Here is a 20,790-nt window from a genome sequence, read left to right as displayed (position 1 = left end):
CAACACAATAATTTCAATGATCACCCATTACGCATAACTGGTACATCAGAAAGACAGATTGGAAGTAGATAGAAGATGGAAGTATGAGAGCAAATACATCTGCTGGCCACTGTTGCCATCTGGTGGCCATACTTTGCATTACATCACCTCTATGAAAACTCTTTATATTTGCCCCACTGAAGTCACATCAATCTGATCAATTTTAATATTTTCTATTTGTTTTCTTTACTTTTGATCACAATTCCCACCTTGCTTCTCATGTTTTAACAATATTAATGACTCTGTTTTACTCTTAACACCATGCAGCCACAGCATTATCACTAATCTAAATAATCTAATCTAATCTAAATAATGTCATTGAAGACATTGTCACTCTAAGCAGCCTCACACAAAGCAAAATGTAATACTCTGTGTACAGAGGTGGCAGAAGTCCACAAACTCAATATTCAAGTGAAAATGCAAGTACTGACATTAAAACCACCAGGTGTTGTATTTAGGAACCTAACACGGAGCCACAATGTTTGAATTCTTGAACACTTTGCTAATAAAACAGAATGGGATTTTGAGGATCCATGCAGATTTTTAAATACCTGGTTTCAGTTATCCCAGTCTCATAGCGGTACTGCTGAAGAAGATTGTCAAGGTTTCTGCACAGCTGTAGAGTTACTGAGGCTACCACCCTCCTCAGCACCCTTCCCATGTACGGGAGGGTAGCTGTGATGAGCCCTATCCACTGGGGATGCATCTTACAAGCGTGGTGCTGGTGCAGTGCCCTGATCACTGCACACAGGAACATACCCTGTGCTGTAATAGGCTGTCCGTGAAGGTACTGCAGGGATGTCATTGGTTGCTGAGGGTTAACATGATCCACTTCTCCACCCAGTACCTCAAACCCTGCCCCAGCACTACATCCTGTCCCTCCAACTCCTGTGCCTCCTCCCACAGGTACTCCTTCTCCCCCTTCATCAGCTCGTAGCAGCACTCTGTGTTCAAGTACAACCAGGCTCTGTAGCAGTCTCAGCAACTGGGACTGGATGGCACTACAGTTGTCTATCTGGTCCTCTGACAGGTTGATCACGCTATCCTCTGACAGACCCTCTTCCACAGTGGCCACATTCATCCCTGCCACCCGCTGCTCGTGCCACTTCTGAGCACTGAATATGGAGGAGAGCAAGCAATGGAGAACCACCTTCTGCACCTTGCACTTAGAGAGTACATCACTAATAAAACTAGCAAAGCCCTTAGCTGAGCCACCTGTAACTTTGGCTAGCTCGTTAAATAGGAGAGTTAAGACCTCCACACTGGTCAACTGCATGGCACGGTTTCCTGCCAAATCCTGAGGCCCTGTTGCCACATGGGCAGAGTAATAGCTTCTTATGAAGTAAAGACAGAGCGAGATGATGATCTCTAGGTACATAGCGCTGCGAAATGAGTGGGAGTGGGAATCTTGGGGGATGGGGCAGTAAAAGTCTTTGCCCATAACAGAGACCCTGTGACGGGCTAAGAGGTTTTGGAGTAAAGAGAGCTGTGGAGTGTAGGTGTTGTTGATGCTGGTGGTGGAGATGGCACTAACAAACCCTGAGGGCACAGCTCTTAGCATGGCTGCAATAGCTGACAGGGAGTGGAGTGCCCGGGAGGAGTCATACAACTGGAGATAGAGAAGGACGTGCTGGTAGAGAGGATGGATGTTAAAACGAGGCGGGGCAGAAGATGATCTGCGTCCTGTGACGCTAACACCCCCAGCAGTCCCACTGCAGCCCCCGCTAGGTGAGCCAATGTCACTCTCAATCTCAGACACTTCTCCTTCGCCACAGCTATACCAGTTCTCTAGATCCAGGCTGTCCCTGAAGAAAATACTGGGCGGCCGCAGTTTCTCAGCCTGATTTACTGCCTTTCTCTGCCTCTCCTCCTCTTTCCTCTTGCTCCTTTTGATCTTGGGCTTTGCCCCTGGAGATTTGTCCGACAGCTTCTCCATGATCTTTCCTTTGAGGCTGAGCTGGATGCTGCTATGGCTACGTTTACGGGCCTGAGAATCGTCCACCTGCAGGTTTTGCTCTGGAGTGGCTGGCTCGGAACTATCAGGCAATGTGACGATGGAAGGAGATGAACTATGACGGGTGATGCCCTCTATATGCTGCTCCTCTGCAGAAACTTCAGCCGGTGTGACAGTGAAGAACTCTAGGGTGCCTTCAGCCAGCATCTCTGGCAGAGTCTGAAGGTTGGTGTCAGAGGGAGGGCTAGACTCAAGATGGGGACCAGTGGATGTATCTGAGTAAGTGCTGTCTGTGTCAGTCTGAGGTGCAGACGAAATTTCCATGGGTCCTTCATCTACTAAACTAAGGACCCTGTCTATAAGCTCTTTTATAACACTGGACACAACTTCTTCTATAAAATGCTCAGACAAATCATTTGACGAACTGGGCTGTCTGTCAGAGCTATTGACTGTGCCACTGACACCTTCTGGTTCCTCAAAGCTACCATTTTCCACTGTGGATGAGTGAGAGCCACTAGAATCTGAGCTCTGGGCCTCCCCCTGTTGGTCAGAAGGGTGATATTCACCAGCTAATTGCAAATTCTCACTGCTCAGGCTCAGTAAAGACAGGCTGTCACTTAAAGGGTTGACAGTCAGGCAGAAGGGCTCCATGTCAGCCATTCCCAGCCCCTGGAGCTCCTCTTGTGTCACCCTGTCCCCCTGCATCTGACTAAAATCTAATGGAAGAAAGAAAGAGGAAAAAGATCATTTGACATTGAAAGATGTTCTTATCAGTAAATTAAAACCAATTTGATGGACTAAAAGAAACAAGTCACAATCAGAAAAAAGCAGGCTTCACAGCTATTGCTCACTGTCTGAGAAGCCAGAGTCCCTGGTGTAGATGAGTTCTGATGGCTCTTTCTCAGGTGGGTCAGGGAAGACATGGGCCCAGTGGCACTGGGCTTGTACCCTCTGAATGGACACTCTGTGGGTCTTTGGGTGGAGCAGAAGAAGGAGGAGGGGCTCTAGGACGCGAGCGATATCGTGTCTCTGAAGGACTTGATTCAGCCAAGCACGACCAACTGCACTTGTACATGGATCCCAATAACTCAGGCTGTCAAGCATGATAAAAAGAGATCTAAAGGACAAAATAAAAAGACAAAAAAAGAGAAGAAGGGTGTGAATGGCAGTTCACATTTGAAAAAGACAGAATCAAAGAAAAGACAATTAATTTAAAATACAACCGCAGTAATGCCATATTGGAATATTTCAAATAAATGAAACACAACAAGTTTAAATGTACCTGTCAAAAGTGCGGCAAAAAGGAGAAGACTTGGGGATGTTCAAATCTCGTGTTAAATGCCACAGCACTGAGAACTTCACGTGTGCCTCCAGCTGAATTCTCTGCAAGAGTAAGATGCTTCAGCATGTAGTTTCTGTATTTACAGACAGAGTGAAATGGTGTGTGTGTGTGTGTGTGTGTGTGTGTGTGTGTGTGTGTGTGTGTGTGTGTGTGTGTGTCTGTAGCTTGACCTTTTCTCTGTGCATGAGTTGCTGGCTGATCACATCCTCACAAATGCTGGAGGAAGGCACCAGGTTGTGTAGCTGGTAGAAGAGCTCCACGCTGCGTTGATGGTGCTGAGGTGTTCCTTCACTTAGCTGGTCCCACAGGATCAGAGCCACACTCTGAGCATAAGATTAGAGATGAGCATGAAGATTAGAGATGAGCATGAAAAATTGAAGACCACTAAAAACACATCTGCAACCTTACAGGACCTGTACCTTAAAGAAATTTGTCTTGTCAGCAATGTATTTTAGCATTCCCTGAGTGAGTGGTGGCCTGATGACAACAGCTACTCGACCCTGGCTTGGGCTCATGGGCTGGGTAGTCTCTGAGCTGCCACTAGAGGCCACACTCTCAGCGGTCACCATGGCAACTGACTGCGTCAGTCCTACTAGATCCATGAGCAGAGAGATGGCCGCGCCTTGCAGGCTGAAGTCACTGGCCAGGCAGCAAGCATCCATCAGAGTCTGGAGCCACACTGGTAGCCCGAGCTGCTCGCTGTCTGAAGGAGGGATACACATCAATCACAGGGATACGCATCAATGTTTTTATCTTGTGCTTAGAGGTTTTATTATTGGCACACAGCACTTCTTTCAAAATGCTAAAATATAATTTATATTAATACTCAGGACTTGTCATTAAACCTTTTAGATCACTTAGCCCTTAAGGTGAGAAGTTTAACTTCCCCGATAGTTACCCGATACTTACCTACCTTAGAATAAAAAATGTAGGCCATTTACATAATAAACAGGGTCTGGACATATTTTGCTTGAAATTTGCTAATTTAATTGCAGATTTCACTGATACAGATTTTTAGCCAAGTAGTTAAAATGTTAATATCCCATTTTTTAATTTACCTGTTAACTTATTGGCAATATTTAAAATAACGTTGTTGTAGTAGAGGATGTTTTATTAATGGCGAGAAAACTTGCTTACTACATTTTAGCATCAACTCTGGCACAGCTGTACTGCTATGTCAAAAGTTCAATCAGCTTCTTTCATGTGCGACAGAGGTTGGCCTTTCTGAACGGGAAGGGTTTAAGAACTGTGTCTGTTTGTCGATGCACCTTTCAGTTCTCTTTTAACCAGGTATGGCATCGATCAGTTCTAAATGTAAAGCTAAAAGAAAAATGCAAAATTATAGGTACCCCATGAATATTTTCAACACTTTGATAACAACACAGAAAAATTGCCACATTCACAGTATGAATTCGACTGGCAGGGTGCAGCTCATGTCTGTAAAAGCTGTGGAAGGACACAATGACTCTTCTGTAAGTTGATGTAAGTTACATTAATATGACAAAATAGAGAACACTTCATTTGTAGTGCCGATCAACATTACTAATATTTTAGGATATTATAGTGAAGACTGTAAACGGGTTGGACAGCCTTAGAATAAAATAAAATGACCCAGTCTCCTGTTCATCAGAAATGAGAGATTGTGGACACTTTGAAATCGAACAGGTTTCACGTAGGTCTACAATGAAATTTGTGGTGGGGCAACAAACATAAATCAATGTTTGGGAAACACTGCAGAATGTCATATTTATTTTTCACTTCTCCAATTGGTAGCTGCATGACGCATTCCACTTTGGCTGAACGTAAGAGTTAAGGCAGGCGGGAAAGTGTTAATATCGAATACTGAAAGTAGTTGTTGATATAAAGAGGTTTGTGCAATTCATTAATGCAGAGTTTTGGTTCTTACCGAACTGCTCTTCCTGTGTGGGTGATGACTTGAGGTTACCCTCTGCAATGTAGACAGGAAAACTGGAGCACTCCAGGAAGAGCTGGCAGGCAGCAGTGAAGGCAGCAACACATTCCTTCTGAATCCTCCCAGAACCTGAGTATGACTCCATATTATCACTGTGCTGTGAAACCAGAGGTCCTGACTGCATGGCCTCATGTCTTTCAACCTCAGGTCTGTCCACATGGCCAGGGGTTATATACAAGGGGATGAGGCGGGAGAGAAACTGCTCGAAGTGCTCCAGGCAGGACTGCATGACTGGTTTGTCCAAAGGTTTAGTTTGAGATGGACCTGAAGAGCGACGGCCTGTTTTGACTGCTGGGTGGGGATGAGGGTTTTGCCCTGTCTCCTCTGGGCCATCCCCCTGGTACTGGACAAAGTCTGTGAAGCCACTTTCTGACGAACGGCTGCTGGGAGGATTTTCTCCATCATCAAACACTTCTCCAGTGTTAGAAAGCTCCAGAGTAGCACAAATGGCCTGCAGAATGAATAAGTTCCAGGAAGAGTGAAAGAGACAAAGGAGGAAAAAAAAAGACTGTAATGATACCTACACTGCAAACACAGCTAGCGAAAATTATTTTTAGCATCATTTGCAATTTTATAATGTACCTTCAATTCTATGGTATTTTTCCTGCCAAAGACAGATCTATAATTTAATCTATAAACAATTTATTAAACATCGAGGAAATGCAATATCGCGTAACATATTCTGATAATGCAGTAAAAAATTACTGTTACTGTGAGATAATACCTTTCCATTTCCCTTACATATATTCATTACACTGTGCGGCTGATGATCTGAGGGCACATCATATTTTAGGGCCCGGTGGGCTTCCAGGTATCCAATTTGATCAAGGCAACATGTGCATTCTGGAGCTTGGACTCAGATGGCACATTAGCACGTCCTCTATAAGCCTCTTAGGGTGGGGGTGGGGACATTATAGAATTCAGTAGATGTATGTGGGATGTTTTCCACTCTAATAGATGGAATTTACCAAGCAGACATCACAAGTTAGTCTAGTAAATTTCCTCCTAAAATACAAAAGGCAAGCTGAGCTCAGCTGTTGATTAAGCGCCCTTTTCCACTTGCCTCTCATGGGGCAATTGCTATCTATCCAGCCCCCATCTATCCCTGGGCACAGGACTGACTGAACTTCAAATCGTGCATCACTGAGCTCCCAACAACCAGGCTGCTGGACAGGGACCAGGAGGACCCCGAACAGCCAAACAAAGTATTTGTTCTGAACAAGTCTTCAAAAGCCATGTTTTAAGGAAATGTGGGTTTGCAGAGCCAACCAGCCAACCACAGCACAGGGCAGGAGGCTAGGAAGAAACAAGCGCCGGCCCTGTTCAGGGATCAGAGCACACTATCAGAGCATGAACTGCTTTGGGACAGTAACTTGTAGTGTAAGTGATTCAAGTGGGAAAAACTGGGATTTGCTCTGCCTGGAGCAGCAACAGGGCCAATGTTTTTATCATAAGCTTTATGAAGGATCACAGACAGAACAGAATTATCAGTAGGGAATTGTTTTTCAGAGTCACTGGCATAGCAGTGCCATCACCTTTGCTTTGAAGCTTGTGAACATTTCTGACTGACTACTAAAGCAACAAGACAAAAGTGGAGTTAAAACATTTTTAATTAAGAGCACTGCCCTTTTTATTAGAACAGCTTTCCTCACCAATTGGTCCTCCCTGTCTCTGCTTTTATCCTTGGCTGAGTTCAAGTGATTGGCCATGGAGCTGGAGATGCCCTGAGCTTGAGGGCCTGAGGGCAGCGTCAGAGGGGACACCAGCGGTGGCTGAACTTTGCTTAGGATCTTGGAGCAGAGACGTAGGCAGTGTGTGAGCTCTCCAAGGTCTAGGGCCTGTAAGTGACAGGTCAGCGCTGCTACCATCTGCAACAAGAGCTGAGGGAGATGTTCTGTCTGGATCTCTATGTATGTTTCCTGGAAATGATGAAAAAAACATAAGAGGTGAGGACTTTTTACTTAATGGATATTTAGAAGGACATGACCCTGATAAGAAGTAGTACCAACAATTCTGTAGTTCGGTTAAGAGGAACTCAGTCTCACGGGGGATTAATGTAATACAGTTTGTTTACTTTAGATATCAAATAGACTTTAGATACTTACTTTAGATATCAACAGAGAACTCTTAACAAATGTATTAATCCTATTTTTCTATTCTATTTTCCAGTTATTACAGCTTCTGCCAGTTTCAGTAAGATATATTCCTATTTCTTTTAAAGAATGTAAAGGACATGTGTGACAACACCCTAGTTGGTTCTCTCATTATAATGGGTGAAAATGTTTATAGAATTTTGCCCTTGATTTAAATAAAGTTCTGAATATAAAGACACAATTGAGGTATTTTATGATGCATCCATCATTAAATACATTATATACCTTACATTACAAACAATACATAATTACAGATGCAAACTCCCAATGTGCAGAGCCTTTGTTACTCAACATTTACATTCTATTGCTTCCTTGCAAGTTAGCACTGCATCACGAGTGTGGTGATGCCATCTTATGCAATATGGTTTTTTTGACTCAATAAGTAAGCATTCAAGTAAAACAAAAATGAGCAAATTAAAACGTCAAATGCCTAAAATAAGCATAAAAATGCAAACATATACAAAAACTCATCTTACAAATATGTGAGCACTGCAATTGCATATATCTGCATGCATGTGTAACATAATGCAAATAGACACTGGGCAGAGATTTCATTTTGACAAGATCCACACCAAACAGCCAGGGTAAGTTTTCATCACATAGAATGACTGTTATAATCCCACTTCTCCCTTGGGATCATGTTCATTTTTGTTATTAAAATGTGACAATAAGTCAGCCATTCTGAAGGTTTTGGTCATAGCGGGGTACAAACAATGGCCTGAGGGATGTTGGCAGGACATTGCATAAATGTTATCATAGCCTCAGTGAAGCAGGATGAGGTGAAAAAGCAGGAAAGAGCAGTACTTTACCTGGCAGATTACCCTCATGCTTCTAGTGGGCTTCAAGGAGAAAGAGCAGAAAGTTTGAACAGACAGGGACAAGCTGAGCACAGGCCACACTTTGTTTGCAGAAACAAACACCCACACAGGCAAACACCTTCTCAACTTTCACTTTCACAAACCAACCAATCACAACATTGTTTAACTGTTTTCCCCCAACACAATACATGCACACACACATACACACACAAAACACAAGCATTTCAACAGGGTAATAAAAGAGTGGAGGATTTCCAAACTATTCAGATTGGAAATACTATATAAAGAAGAATATTTCTAAGATGATGCAAACAATATATTTGGGGGGGGGGATAAAAAAACAGGCATTTTTAACCTGTGTGAGGAATGCTTACACACTAACAGTACTTAGAACAAACAGGAGGCGCACACACTACATAATGGTGGCCAAAACATCTGAGAACAATCTGGACAATGAATCAGAAATATCTGTGGTACATTTTTGGTTTTTGGAAGGTGGTTCGTGAGCCAAAACAGAGGGAGAGTAAGAGACAAAGGATGAGATTAAAAGTATGAGCACAAGCAGAAGACGAAGAAGCATCTTAAGGTAAAAGCAATTTAAAAATGTCTATAAAGCCAGCAATAAATGACAAGAAATTAAAAGGAATACAGAGAAATACAGAGAAAACTATATGAACTAAAAGTAAAATGTGTAAAAGAGAAAAAGAAACAAGAGCAGGAAAGTATGACAGTAAAAGAACATTAGTGGAAAAATTAGTGGAGAGAAAGCAAATAAAGTGGAATGTAGACAAAGAAAAAGTCAAAGGGAAGCAGTAAAGAAGTGCAGAGAGAGAGAAAGAAAGGAAGAAAGGACAAACAACAAAGAAAAAGTCTCACCAAGGAAACAATATCCAGCAGGAAATCAACCAGCTGACAGAACTCCACCAATGACAGCTCTGGGCAATCCAAGCTCCCAGATTGTTGTTGTGCATGTCTGCTGCTGTTCACAGTCCTCCTGCAACAGAGTCATACAATTATTTTAGTAATGCCTGATAGTTAGTGGCTAATGTTAGTTATGAGTGTGCACATCTGTGTATCCAGACGTTCCGGTATGGGTGTAGCCGAACAAATACTGCTCCAACACATGACATTTTGTGTTCCCAGATTAAACTGTCCATTTACTGTATATCCAAGAATTCCTGACAGTAGTTAGGTGTTCCTGAGCACTTCACAAGTGTACAATAGATACACTAGAGATGGATGCATTACTACCAAAACAAAAAGATCTTGTAAACAATTATTAATGGTAATTCCCTAAGCTTTAAATGTTACTGCTTATATGAATTAAGAGTTTTCCACACAAAACAAACAATAAAGAATCCGGGCACTTCAGTGGAAAAGGAATAATTAATGAGAATATGATAATGTCCAGAAACCCAACAAAAACATAAAAATGTTATAAAATGGCTGATTATTAATTACATAAAGTACATTATATTTAGACTTTCTGGGTAACTTTTGTAAATACACTCTTTTATTCTGTAGTAAATTACACAGTAAAAATGACAATGAATACTGAAGAAGCACTTCCGATCAGCCATCTAAATTTAACAACATCATGCAGGCTAATTTTACTGCACATTTAAAGTACTTCGTACATACTGCAATAAAAGCCATCAATCTGGGTCTAAAGGGCTGCCACCACAATGTAAAACACCAGATGTCACTGTACTCACCAAAGAGATTCAAATCTCTATATTACTTTGCTCTAAACAAGCAAAAACAAGCCCAAAGGCTTCATAAAGATTTAATTACCCCATTACCATTAAACTAAACATACAAACCTGCAGCACTCCTCAAACCAGCGAGCAATGTAGTCCCACATGTAATACGGCTCAAAAGAGTTGAAGAGGAGATTGGCTGTTTTAACCAATTCTGCTGTCTTCTTGTTTTCTCGCAGTTTACTAAAATATTAAAAATGAAGAGGAAAAATTAGCATAATGAAATCCATAGTTCCCCTCAACACATTAGTAGTTAAGTTTTATCATAACTGATGTCTTGGGGGCATAGACAGTCAAGTTGACTAGTGGCGCAGGAAGGTAGAGCAGTCGTCCACCGATCCCCAGCTCCTCCGGTCACACGTCGAAGTGTCCTTGAGTAAGACACTGAACCCCAACTTAGTTGCTCCCGGGGAGCGTTGGTCAGCTGCATAGCAACTCTTCCATCGGTGTGTGAGTGTGATTGTGAATGCGAATGGGTGAATGAGAAGAAGTGTAAAGTGCTTTGAGTACAATAGGTAGAAAAGCGTTAAATGAGTGCAGACCATTCAAGTGGTGGTCTTTACTGACCTGCTGAGGTGTGTGTGATCTTTGCTGAATGGACTTTGGTTTTGGAGGTCCAACTCTGTTCGGCACTGTGTGTGTAGTGTCCGAAATACCTCAATTAAAACATCCTCTAGGATTGCTGGACCTGGAGGGAGAAATACAGAAAGCAGGGATTATGTATTCGTAGATGTTTGTGGTGGCATCTGCACAGTCAGGTCATATAAAGGTGGATATTTATTACATTCAGTTTATAAGTGTAGTTGTGTGACATACATCCTATTTTATGTATTTAGAAATCTAACAAATTTATTGTTTAAATTTTAATAGATGGATTACCAAGCTCTGGCTTGTCCAGCAGGCTGATCAGGATGCGAAATGGCTTGAGGTCATGCATGAGGATGCTCTCCTCTTCCCCGCCTCTGGCTTTGCCCTGCAAGATTCCCACCATTGCCTGAACACACACAGTCAATGATCAGATCAACAAAGATCTGTAAACTCCCACAGCAGAGTACACACCAATTTGCTTTTCATTTTTATGCATTTAATTTTGCGTTCTATAATATCAGGAAGAATCCATCTCATATTTGCATTAAGCATCTCTTTTTTTTCCCCCATTTGGTTTTGTGTGTTTCACGCCTCATCTGCCACATAACCTCGTGAGGCGTGGAACAGACGGTCCCTGTAGTCCTAATCCCAATGGAGGGAGCTCCAATAGCTATCTTAGAGCAGATGGCAAAGGAGCAAAATAAAAAAATAACAAAAATACTTTCAAAAGCAATGCCTACCCTCCTGGTTGCTCTCTGTGCCTTTTGATCCAACCCCTGGAGGATCAGAATTTATCACATGCCAAAAGGGCCAGCGCAGTTTGGAGCAAGACCAATTACGCAAGTGTGGGTATGCATTTGTAAGAGTCTTTGGGAGAAGTGGAAACTGTCTTCAAAGGACGGGCTGTTGGGAATAGGAGAGCCGAGCATTCTTTGGCATTCTTTCTTTGGCATTCTAAAACTACTAACATTTTTCTTTCGCGATTAGTATTTTAAACCTCACCTGGACCAGCATGTCCTTAGAGAATGTATTGAAATAGTGGCTAGCATGCTCCTCTGGGTTGCTCTGTCGAGTGCTGCGGGGGCCTATAATCACCCCGTTGTTGTCAAAGCCTTCAAAAGAACAAAGATGTACAATACAGTTATACTCATATGATCAGACATTAACGTTTTCCAACAGCATATTTTTTAGCTGGACTTTTAGCTTGTTTATCTTAAATTGCTAATGCTGTCTAAGATTCAATAGCTAGAGTATTTATGCAGTTTGTTTTTTTAGAAACAAAAAAGTTGCTCTGAACATTAGATTTTATTTGTGCATGGGGGATTTGCTCAGCTCTTCACCTGCTATTGCCTGGACTCCATGAGTTTGTTACTGCCAAAAAAACAGGGTATGTTCTGTATCTACAAATGCCGTTTTGAACAAGAAATGACAAAAACTATTGTAGAAATTTCTGAGAAACAACGATGGTAACCAGAAGTAAAAATCTAGATAGGCACACCAAGTATGACTGTGGCTCAGGGGGTAGATTGTTGGGTAGAGCAGTTGCCCACCAATCACAGGGTTGTTCGATTTCACTCTTCTCCATTTCAAACTCAACTTAGTTGCTTGCATTTAGTGCAAGCCAGCTGCATAGCAGTTCCCCCATCTACTTTTATCACTGGTGTATTACGTATGCTAACGCATACAAATCTTGACATGTTTGACGGAACCATTAGTCTGTACCAAAGTATTTGTACTGCGTTTCTGATTAAATCTGTACTGAGCATAAAAAAGCCGGTGGAAGATATCCCTCCACCACTGCTTAAGTGAAACAAAAACGGGATAAGCCGAAAGGACAAAAAATAAAAAATAAAAAAATACTCCAACTTTTTAAAAATGCCAAATCGATTAAGGGGAATTGATGGGGATGCTAAAATTTCATATGAATCTTAGCTGAATTTGGGATTACATTTTCACATAGAATAAGATTTGTGCACTTTGGCCTAAATTTATTATGATCAGCATTCTGGGTGAAATTGGATGAAGAGTGTATAACAAAACGAGGCAGTATTAACATCAACATAGCCCGTCAGGTACATAACAATAATAAGACCAGAATATTGAATACGAATATTGGAATAAGACCAGCTTCAGAAAACCAAAACCCTAACTTTAAATAGTCTTTATGACTGGACATTCTTTATTCATTCTTGTTATCTGGGTAAATTCCTGGTGACCACTGCCAGAAATAACTCATAATTCTGCCATGGTATTGAACTGCTCTGCATGATAGAAGCTTAGTTATCATCAACTTAATTGCTTTCAAAATAAAACAGTACAAAAAAATAAAATACATCATTCAATGTAAAAGAAAAATACTAAGAGAGGCTGGTCTCAGAATCACATAACGTAAAAGTATTAACGGAAAAGTACAGTACAATCCTGACATTCACTTTGCTTATGATCTTTTATGGTGATCCAGGCATGTGAAATATCCTAATATTGCCATTCTTATCTATGCAGACACTTACCAGCATGATCGTCCGCAGTGAGTTGCAAACAAGAAAAAATAAAGTAAGACAATGACCACAGCTGATGCTAGCCTACTGTATGTTCTACAGAACATTAAGAGGAGACACAAAAAAAGCATGGATATATGTAGTGTATAAAACTTTGTAAACAGAAAAGCTTATTAACTTTGTATTTCATCATGTATAATACTCTTAACTTTGGAAAATCTAGGTTTAAATTAAAGTTCCAAGTTTCTTTATTTTCCTGGAGATTTTACAATATTCCAGGACATTTCGTGACAAATGGGAAATCTGATACTGCACATTTGAGTGACTGTAATGTGTCTGTGTGTCTGTGTGTGAATTTCACACCCAGCAGCCAGGCGTAGAGTCTGCGGTTGAGGGACATGTCTCGTCTCAAAACCACATGCAATGCTGCCGACAGGATCCGGATCATGTCAGGGCGAGTAGCCTGAACACAACAGAAAACATGGAACATTTTTGACTGTCTTGCTTTTCCTGGAAGGACTGCAGACATCATATACGAGCTGTGTCCCAGACCCGACAGATTCAGAAATGTTTTGAGGTAAAGGATTTAACAAGCACAAGTAACCCATGTGGCTGGGAGAGTACTTAAAGACAAAGTTAAAGACTCCCCCTTTCCATAAGCCATCAACCAATACTAATGCACTAAGCATGATTTTAGCCTTTGCACCAGGTCTGTTGTCCCTTTTCTCCCTGTCTCCACCTACTGGATCTTTTTATATTGTAGCTGAAGCCTGAAATTGTCTTTTTTAAAAGGTCAATGACAGACTTAAAGCTATTCTTCAAATATGCACTGCAAAATTTGTTTTGGTGTCATTTTAACTTAAAGAGAGGCAAAAGGACATACAAGCATAAGAGCCAAGAGGGAGGGAGAAATCTGATCAGAGGAAACATGCTGTTGTGCTGTCACACAAACTTACAATTATTCTATTCCCTTAGAAATATACTTTCCACACACAGAAAAACATTAGTTTGAAGGTTTTACAATTAACATTAGACAACTGCTTTAAGATTGTGTTATCATACATTTTAAGCAATTGTGAGTGAAAATCAAGATCTCAACTGAGATTTAAAATAATGTGATTAAATTATGCAGCACTACTCACACATCTAAAATTATTAAATTAATACTGACACAGTAGATATTATATAACTGTTAATTGTTTTGGTCTAATCCTAATTGTAATACAGACGCATAAATCGTTGCCACACTTTTAACACCAAGGACTGAAAAGTCAGCCAGACTTCACACACAGCTTTATTTACCTGGCTCATGTGGAAGGGGAAGCAGAAGAGGATCAGGTCCAGGGTGCTCCTCTGCACCAGCACACTGGAGTCTTGGACTGAGGTACTGACTGCCTCCACCTGGTGAGCACAAAAACAGACAGTCCTTCAACAAACTACAAATTCCACAATGAAGCCTTCCAGATCGACACACTAACTCTCGATACATCTGTGTGGACGGCCAATTATTGCCCGTGACAATATCTTTGATCGTATTCTTTCATAGTCTGAGTATGCAGACACCAACTCAAAAATCTATGGTTTATTGTGTTTTACTATCGACATTCACCGTCGTTGCCAGCGTTTTATAACCACACCGCCCATTTTTTGTGGAAATGAAAACATTTTCATACTGAGCCCTAATCCAAAACATACACAACACAGCACTTCAGCTATGCAAATTTCTTTGAAATGTGTATTTAAATATTATGACATGGGATATGGGTAGTAAATGTTTCTCATGTACCATGAGTTCAATGTCACTGCCCATGACATAGAGCTGGTCCTCCATAGACAGCTTGCGGTTGAGGTGCAGCAAAACAAAGGTCACCCCTGGGAGACGCACAGCAGGGCTGGTCAAGATGCTGCCCCACAAGGCACTGTAGAACGCAGACTGCTCCACAGCTGCAGCCACCTTCTCCAAGAAGGTGTTAGTTCTATAAGAAAAACAAAAAAAAGAAAAACACAAATACGACAACATTGGTCAGTGAATTTATGTACTGTACAAGCACTTCAGTAACCATGCTACAGCTGGCTTTTCGTGTGAAAGCTCATTTCTTAACTGCCATGTAAACTGGAAAGCTGGTTTACAAAATCAGTGCAAGTTATTGCTTATAGTAATTGGTAATTGCTTCACACGTTGTTGACACATGAACTAACAGTGTGTTTCTGCTCCATTTGAGTGGAGGTAGACAGACATACACTACTCACAAAAAGGGATATTCGACTTTCGGGTAAAATGTATGGATAGTATAAAACGTTAACGCTAGGGTGATATTATATCATAAAAGTAGGGCATTTAAGTGGAAGCATGCAATGGTAATCTTCATCTCAAACTTCTTATTGAAACTAAAGCTAACAACAGTGGTTGGTATACCACAACAAAAAATGTCTCAATAACTTGTCATGTGTCCTTGAGCATCAATTACAGCTTGACAAGGACATCTCATGCTGTTCACAAGGTGACTTATAATCTGCCGAGGCGTGGCATTCCACTCTTCTTGAGTGGCTGCCCTCAGGTCACTGAGGTTCTGGGGTGCAGGGTTATGACTCTCTATAGGCTTTCTATGGGATTAAGGTCTGGAGAAAGTGCAGGCCACTCCATTTGAGGTAACCCAGCCTCCAGCAGCCATTCCCTGATGATGCAACCTCGATGAGCGGGGGCATGGGTCGTCCACAAAGTTGAAATCAGGCTTGTGTTGCTCATGCAGAGGCACAATGACTGGATTAATGATGTTATTCTGGTAGTATTGGCTTGTCACAGTACCATTTACAATATGTAGGGCAGTTCTGTATTGAGTACACATACTGTAACACCACTCTCCAAAGGCTCGTCTGGTGACAACAGTGGCTGATGCATAGTGCTGATGTCTCCTTGATGTCTCCAACAGCCTTAGCTGCAATAACTTCTGCACGATGTGAATCGACTTTCATCACAGAACAGCACTGAGGCCCACTGGTTCCTCGTCCAGTACAAATGCTCCCTGGCCCAAGATGATGACGCGTATAGCTGGTGGTGTGGTCAGGTACCCGTGCAGATCATCTAACATGTCGACCATGCCGATGAAAGCTGTTTCAAATAGTCTGAAATGACACTTGGGTGCCTCCCTCCTCCCTAAATATGCTGGAGTTGCGTGGCTTGGCACTGTTCCCAGTGAAGCGGTGAAGAGCATGGGATGTGGCCGAAGGGCGTCCACTTTATGCATTTCTGTAAATCTTCCAGTCTCTCTGTGTCAGTGTTGCAACCTGCTGATGACACTCTAAGCTAAGGGCCAACTTCCGTATGAGAACATCTCATTTAAAGCCTCGCAATGGCCATGTACCTTTGATCAATTTATTTACCCAAAGTCGAATATCCATAACTTTTTATTTGTAGTGTTTATTGTATTTACTGAGATGTAGTTGCATTAGTGGCCTCCACTACACAGAACATAAATAATTTAATCACTTATTTTTATGTACATTTCTGTCTTTACCAGTAGTAGTAGTACCAGTGGTAGCAGTATGTAAGTATGTATATTGTTTTTCATTGTTTTTTATCGACCACACGGAATTCCTTGTAGTTGGTAATAGGTGTATAAATCATATTCTGATTCTGACTAATTTTAATGAGCTTTCTCTGAATCCAAATAGTTTATTAAGACAATATGGAACTCAATCTCCAGTGATTGAGTAGGACTTCTTTATTAATACAAAATTTCCATTTTCAATTGCAAAAGAGGAGACATTATTTTATTTCACACTTGTTTAACTATCCTATTGTAACAGGAAATTTCAACTGAAAGTACACCAACTGCTAACTAGAAAACTCTGCTCTCAGTCATCATCTGGGCAAGTTATGACATTGCAGCGCCCTCTAGAGCATCTGAGTATAATCGTGTTAACAGTGATGAGATGAAACCTTACAATAGTTTTTACTTGACATATCAGACCCCTCCCTATCTGTAGAGTAGTATAGTTATTTTAGCGTAGTGCTAGACCACAAGATTTGTTCCTATGACTAAGACAGAGATATTATTATATTTCATGTATCATTCGTAGAATATGCAATCATTTGCTTTCCAAGATATGCTATAAAATACCTTCTCCTAATGGCCTGTTTCAATGCCAGCATGTGCACATCCAAGTATACAGCCATCCATATCCACCCACAAGTATTCTCTTTCTATATCTGTTTCTCTTACCTCTCATAGTACTCAGAACCCTCCTCCAGACCAGGCAGTACACCAGTCAGTAGCCCCTGTAGACCTGGTTTCAGAGTCTTTCCAAGGGGTAAGTAGTACGTTTCATACAGGCCCAGAAGCACAGGCTTCACAGACATAGCGGCATTGGAGAGTAATGGGAAGAGGCCAGAGCTGCAACAATGAAAGAGACAGTGTTGAGATCTGATACTTGCTGAAAGCTTGGGGGTTATTGGCCCTTTATGTGGTAACATCTAGAAATACCTACCTATAAAGAAAGAGGTCTTTGGCTAGCCTCTTGGGGCCAATGATCTTGAAGATGATCTCATATGTCTCCAAGGCCTTACGGTGGACCCCGCTGGGAAGGGCAGGGTGGAGGCATTGGGCCAGCCGTTTGCCTATTGTCAGCTTCTTGGGAACCACTTGGTATTTTGCATTATTGTGCAAAACCTGCACCAGGATGCAATGAATGACATACAGAAATAAACAATGTCAACAACAATGTTTATCAGTACAATTCACAAAAAAAAGCGTGAAATTTGGTGTAAAATGTTTTCAGTTGTTTTGATACCTCCAGCAATAATATGTAAACTCATTTTTGATTTGATGGATTTTCTATATTCTTTCATGAAAAGGTGCTTTATTTCTTTTTAGGGAAAACCTCCAAAGGTCGGAACTAAGCTGACCAATAACTTGGAAAGCAATGCCATTAATGTAGCATAATATAAAGAGGGTATCTTATATAGCTTTTCCTCCTCTGCAACATACAATCTCTCCAAGCTGTGGCCTGTCACATCTTTACCTTGTTGAGTTTGCCCAATGCAGAGATGAGGTCTGCCCATTCGCTGGAGTACTCAAAGTTTTTGAGGGCTTTATCCACTGCTGCCACATAGTTTCTGTACTTGGAGTCCCCGAGCAGCTCCACTTCCTCTGTATTCATTCTCCTGGGAGGTTATTTTACTAATTTAAGACACCAAGCACGCATATGTACATCACACCTGCAATGAAGAAAAAAAAAAAAAAAAACATAATAAGATGAGAACACAGTGATAAAAAGCTCAAATTTGGATATGCTCATGTTTAACCATGACACAAGAAAACTAAACTACTGTAGTACTGACTGAGTGGTGTAAATAATCAGGAGCAAAGTCTGACATGTGCCACCAGTACAATCACTGTTTTATGTGTTTGGGAATAATCCAAGATAGCGGGTGTGTTAAATCATAAAATGACTTCACAACAACAGCTTTGAAGAGACAAGTATTCATAAAATTGTTGGTGCTGTCACTATGACAATCCAATTTTTCACAAAGAGTAATTCCTGGCAATGGGCTTTCTGCAGCTGGTAAAAAGGAGAGAATTGTGTTTGGCCTTTAACATCCCAAGGGGGTCCAAGCAACCTCACCCTGACACGGATTCTTGTTGGCATGCAGTGATACTGTCATGTCCAAGAAGATTGCCAGCTTTGCTCCCTGGGCTGCCCTTAAAACATATTTATCAAACTACATCTTCCCTTTTACAAGGAGTATATTTGTTGTCTACTAACACAGGTACACATCAAATGCAACATGCCCTATAACTTTTAATGAGTCAATTAAAAATTATGCACAGAAAATCTATTATGATTTATCATTTATTATCACACTTTGAATATGATGTCATCATAATGTAGTTGCTCCTTGAAAAAAAGCACATTTCTTTGAATTAAGTAACAAATTGTAGTCTAAATGAAAAGCTTGGCAGGTGTTTTTCAATATTTAGACAGATTAGAAATAATTATGTGGCTATCTGTACTTGATTTTTGAAGCCAGTACCAATGTTTGAGATAGAATAAGATAATATTAGCTCATAAAAGGACAATTTGTTTCACCAATATTTACTGACCTGTAGGTGAACAATAGCTGAATATTGTGCAGGTGGCACAACCTGATTTTCCTATAATCTCAAAACAACTTTTAAGTATTTGCTTTAGTAGAGGATAAAAAAAAGGAGGTCAACAGTCATTTTCATGGTGAACATTTTGACTTGTCAAGAGTAGAAAGATAGAACTAACAGGCTTAGTGGTGAGTCAGAACCAGTGAAGGTATCCCAGGCAACCTTATCTGTGAGTCACTGCTAATTAATGATATTAATCACACATGTGATTGTGCTACAGTGGCAGGTCAAATATAGCACACAGACAATTAAAAGGAGAGTGATGTGTTTTTCAAAATGTTTGAGAAGCAACTATACACTTGACTATACATGTCTGAGGCAGTCGTGATGGTGTGACAGCTAAAGATTTAGCTCCCACAGACTAAAACACACTTGTTGACAGTCTCAACAACATAGTACTGGCGGACAATGTAACCTCCACAAATCTATCGTCCATAAAGCAGCGAAACGAATACGTAACGATATGGTAGGACCTAACATACACACATTTTACAGGTAACAAAAAAATAAAAGGCATCTTGAGTTAGGAAGTGATGTCAAAATATGAATATGCGTGTTACTGTTGTATGATTGTGTGCGAAATTAACGTTAGAAATGAGCTAATGGCTACCTTGTCCCTTGCTAGGTGGGGAGATTCCCTGCTAGCTCACGTACATAAAACCTGACAACGACAAGAGATCGAGCTGACATGAGAGCCGTGGCTGTCGTTCATTTATGGGCCAGCTCCGGCGACTAAAAACGGCTGACAACGTCAACAATGAGACCAACAACCCAACGTTAGCTAACGCTAGTGCCAGGTTGTTTAAGGGATAATGGAGAAGGGCCCGGCTCATACATCCCCCATTCACACAGGTCTCTTGATATAAAAAAGGCTTTGAAAGCAGACCATAGGTAATTTTATGTAACATTTTCTTACTTGTCTTAGGGCTGCCCCGCGGTATAGAAATATGCCGTGAAGAACTCATCAGTCCCTTGGAATGCCAGAGATACAAAGCGAAACGATTGACAGCTCCCAGACTGCACTGCAGATTAGCTCCACGGGCAACCAACCATAACGTCCAACCGGTCTTCCGCAAGCACGTCTTCCGCCTCTCAGCAGTGTGAAGTCACCCACTGTTACATCACAATGGGAATTTGTGAGACGACTTCAAAATAAGAAAAGGATCTGGTGCAACCAAACCTAAACACATGTAAGAGAGATTTTGTATGCAAGAGGGTGAAGTTTTACCAAATCTGAACATGAAATTACATTATTCTCTTGAATTAAAAGACCAGTGTGTACAGTGTGATCACCAAAAATTTATAAAAGTACTAGTTCAAAAAGCAAATTAACCAGACAGCATATATACATATTTTAATCCTGTCAAAAGCATAAACGAATGTGCATCTTCTGAACACTCCACTTTTATGGAACTCAAGTGTGCAAAGGCTCGAACACAGTGGTTTATCTGACAATGTAAAACGCGTTGTACCTTTTTTTATTTTGAAACGTCTAACCGGATACAACTCTC

General features: G+C 41.1%; 1 protein-coding gene across 6 annotated transcripts in view; it reads right to left on the bottom strand.

Moving 5' to 3' along the window:
- The window catches only part of dop1a (DOP1 leucine zipper like protein A), a 29,326-nt gene extending 8,952 nt beyond the window's left edge, over window positions 1-20,374 (bottom strand). For 2 of the 6 annotated variants that reach the window (XR_010914941.1, XM_067511910.1), the window contains exons 1-20: window positions 20,196-20,374; window positions 18,147-18,342; window positions 17,613-17,794; window positions 17,348-17,518; window positions 14,911-15,100; window positions 14,427-14,525; window positions 13,488-13,587; window positions 11,629-11,738; window positions 10,918-11,032; window positions 10,606-10,726; window positions 10,102-10,221; window positions 9,155-9,272; window positions 8,270-8,299; window positions 6,960-7,226; window positions 5,242-5,758; window positions 3,755-4,038; window positions 3,506-3,658; window positions 3,276-3,376; window positions 2,845-3,110; window positions 591-2,709 (exon numbers count right to left, since the gene is read on the bottom strand). Coding sequence is in view for 5 of the 6 variants with exons in the window: in XM_067511910.1 (XP_067368011.1) it covers window positions 591-2,709; window positions 2,845-3,110; window positions 3,276-3,376; window positions 3,506-3,658; window positions 3,755-4,038; window positions 5,242-5,758; window positions 6,960-7,226; window positions 8,270-8,299; window positions 9,155-9,272; window positions 10,102-10,221; window positions 10,606-10,726; window positions 10,918-11,032; window positions 11,629-11,738; window positions 13,488-13,587; window positions 14,427-14,525; window positions 14,911-15,100; window positions 17,348-17,518; window positions 17,613-17,794; window positions 18,147-18,284 (5,201 nt within the window). In the remaining variant the exon portion in view is untranslated. Of the gene's footprint in view, window positions 1-590; window positions 2,710-2,844; window positions 3,111-3,275; window positions 3,377-3,505; window positions 3,659-3,754; window positions 4,039-5,241; window positions 5,759-6,959; window positions 7,227-8,269; window positions 8,300-9,154; window positions 9,273-10,101; window positions 10,222-10,605; window positions 10,727-10,917; window positions 11,033-11,628; window positions 11,739-13,136; window positions 13,453-13,487; window positions 13,588-14,426; window positions 14,526-14,910; window positions 15,101-17,347; window positions 17,519-17,612; window positions 17,795-18,146; window positions 18,343-20,195 lie in introns of those variants that run through there. The other 4 variants (XM_067511907.1, XM_067511905.1, XM_067511908.1 and 1 more) reach the window with 4 other exon arrangements.
- Window positions 20,375-20,790: the final 416 nt, after the last annotated feature.

Source organism: Channa argus, chromosome 7 (assembly GCF_033026475.1).
Source record: "Channa argus isolate prfri chromosome 7, Channa argus male v1.0, whole genome shotgun sequence".
NCBI classification, from domain to species: Eukaryota; Metazoa; Chordata; class Actinopteri; order Anabantiformes; family Channidae; genus Channa; species Channa argus.
The sequence above is the reverse complement of the archived record's forward strand: the minus strand, read 5'-3'. Positions and strand labels throughout refer to the sequence as shown.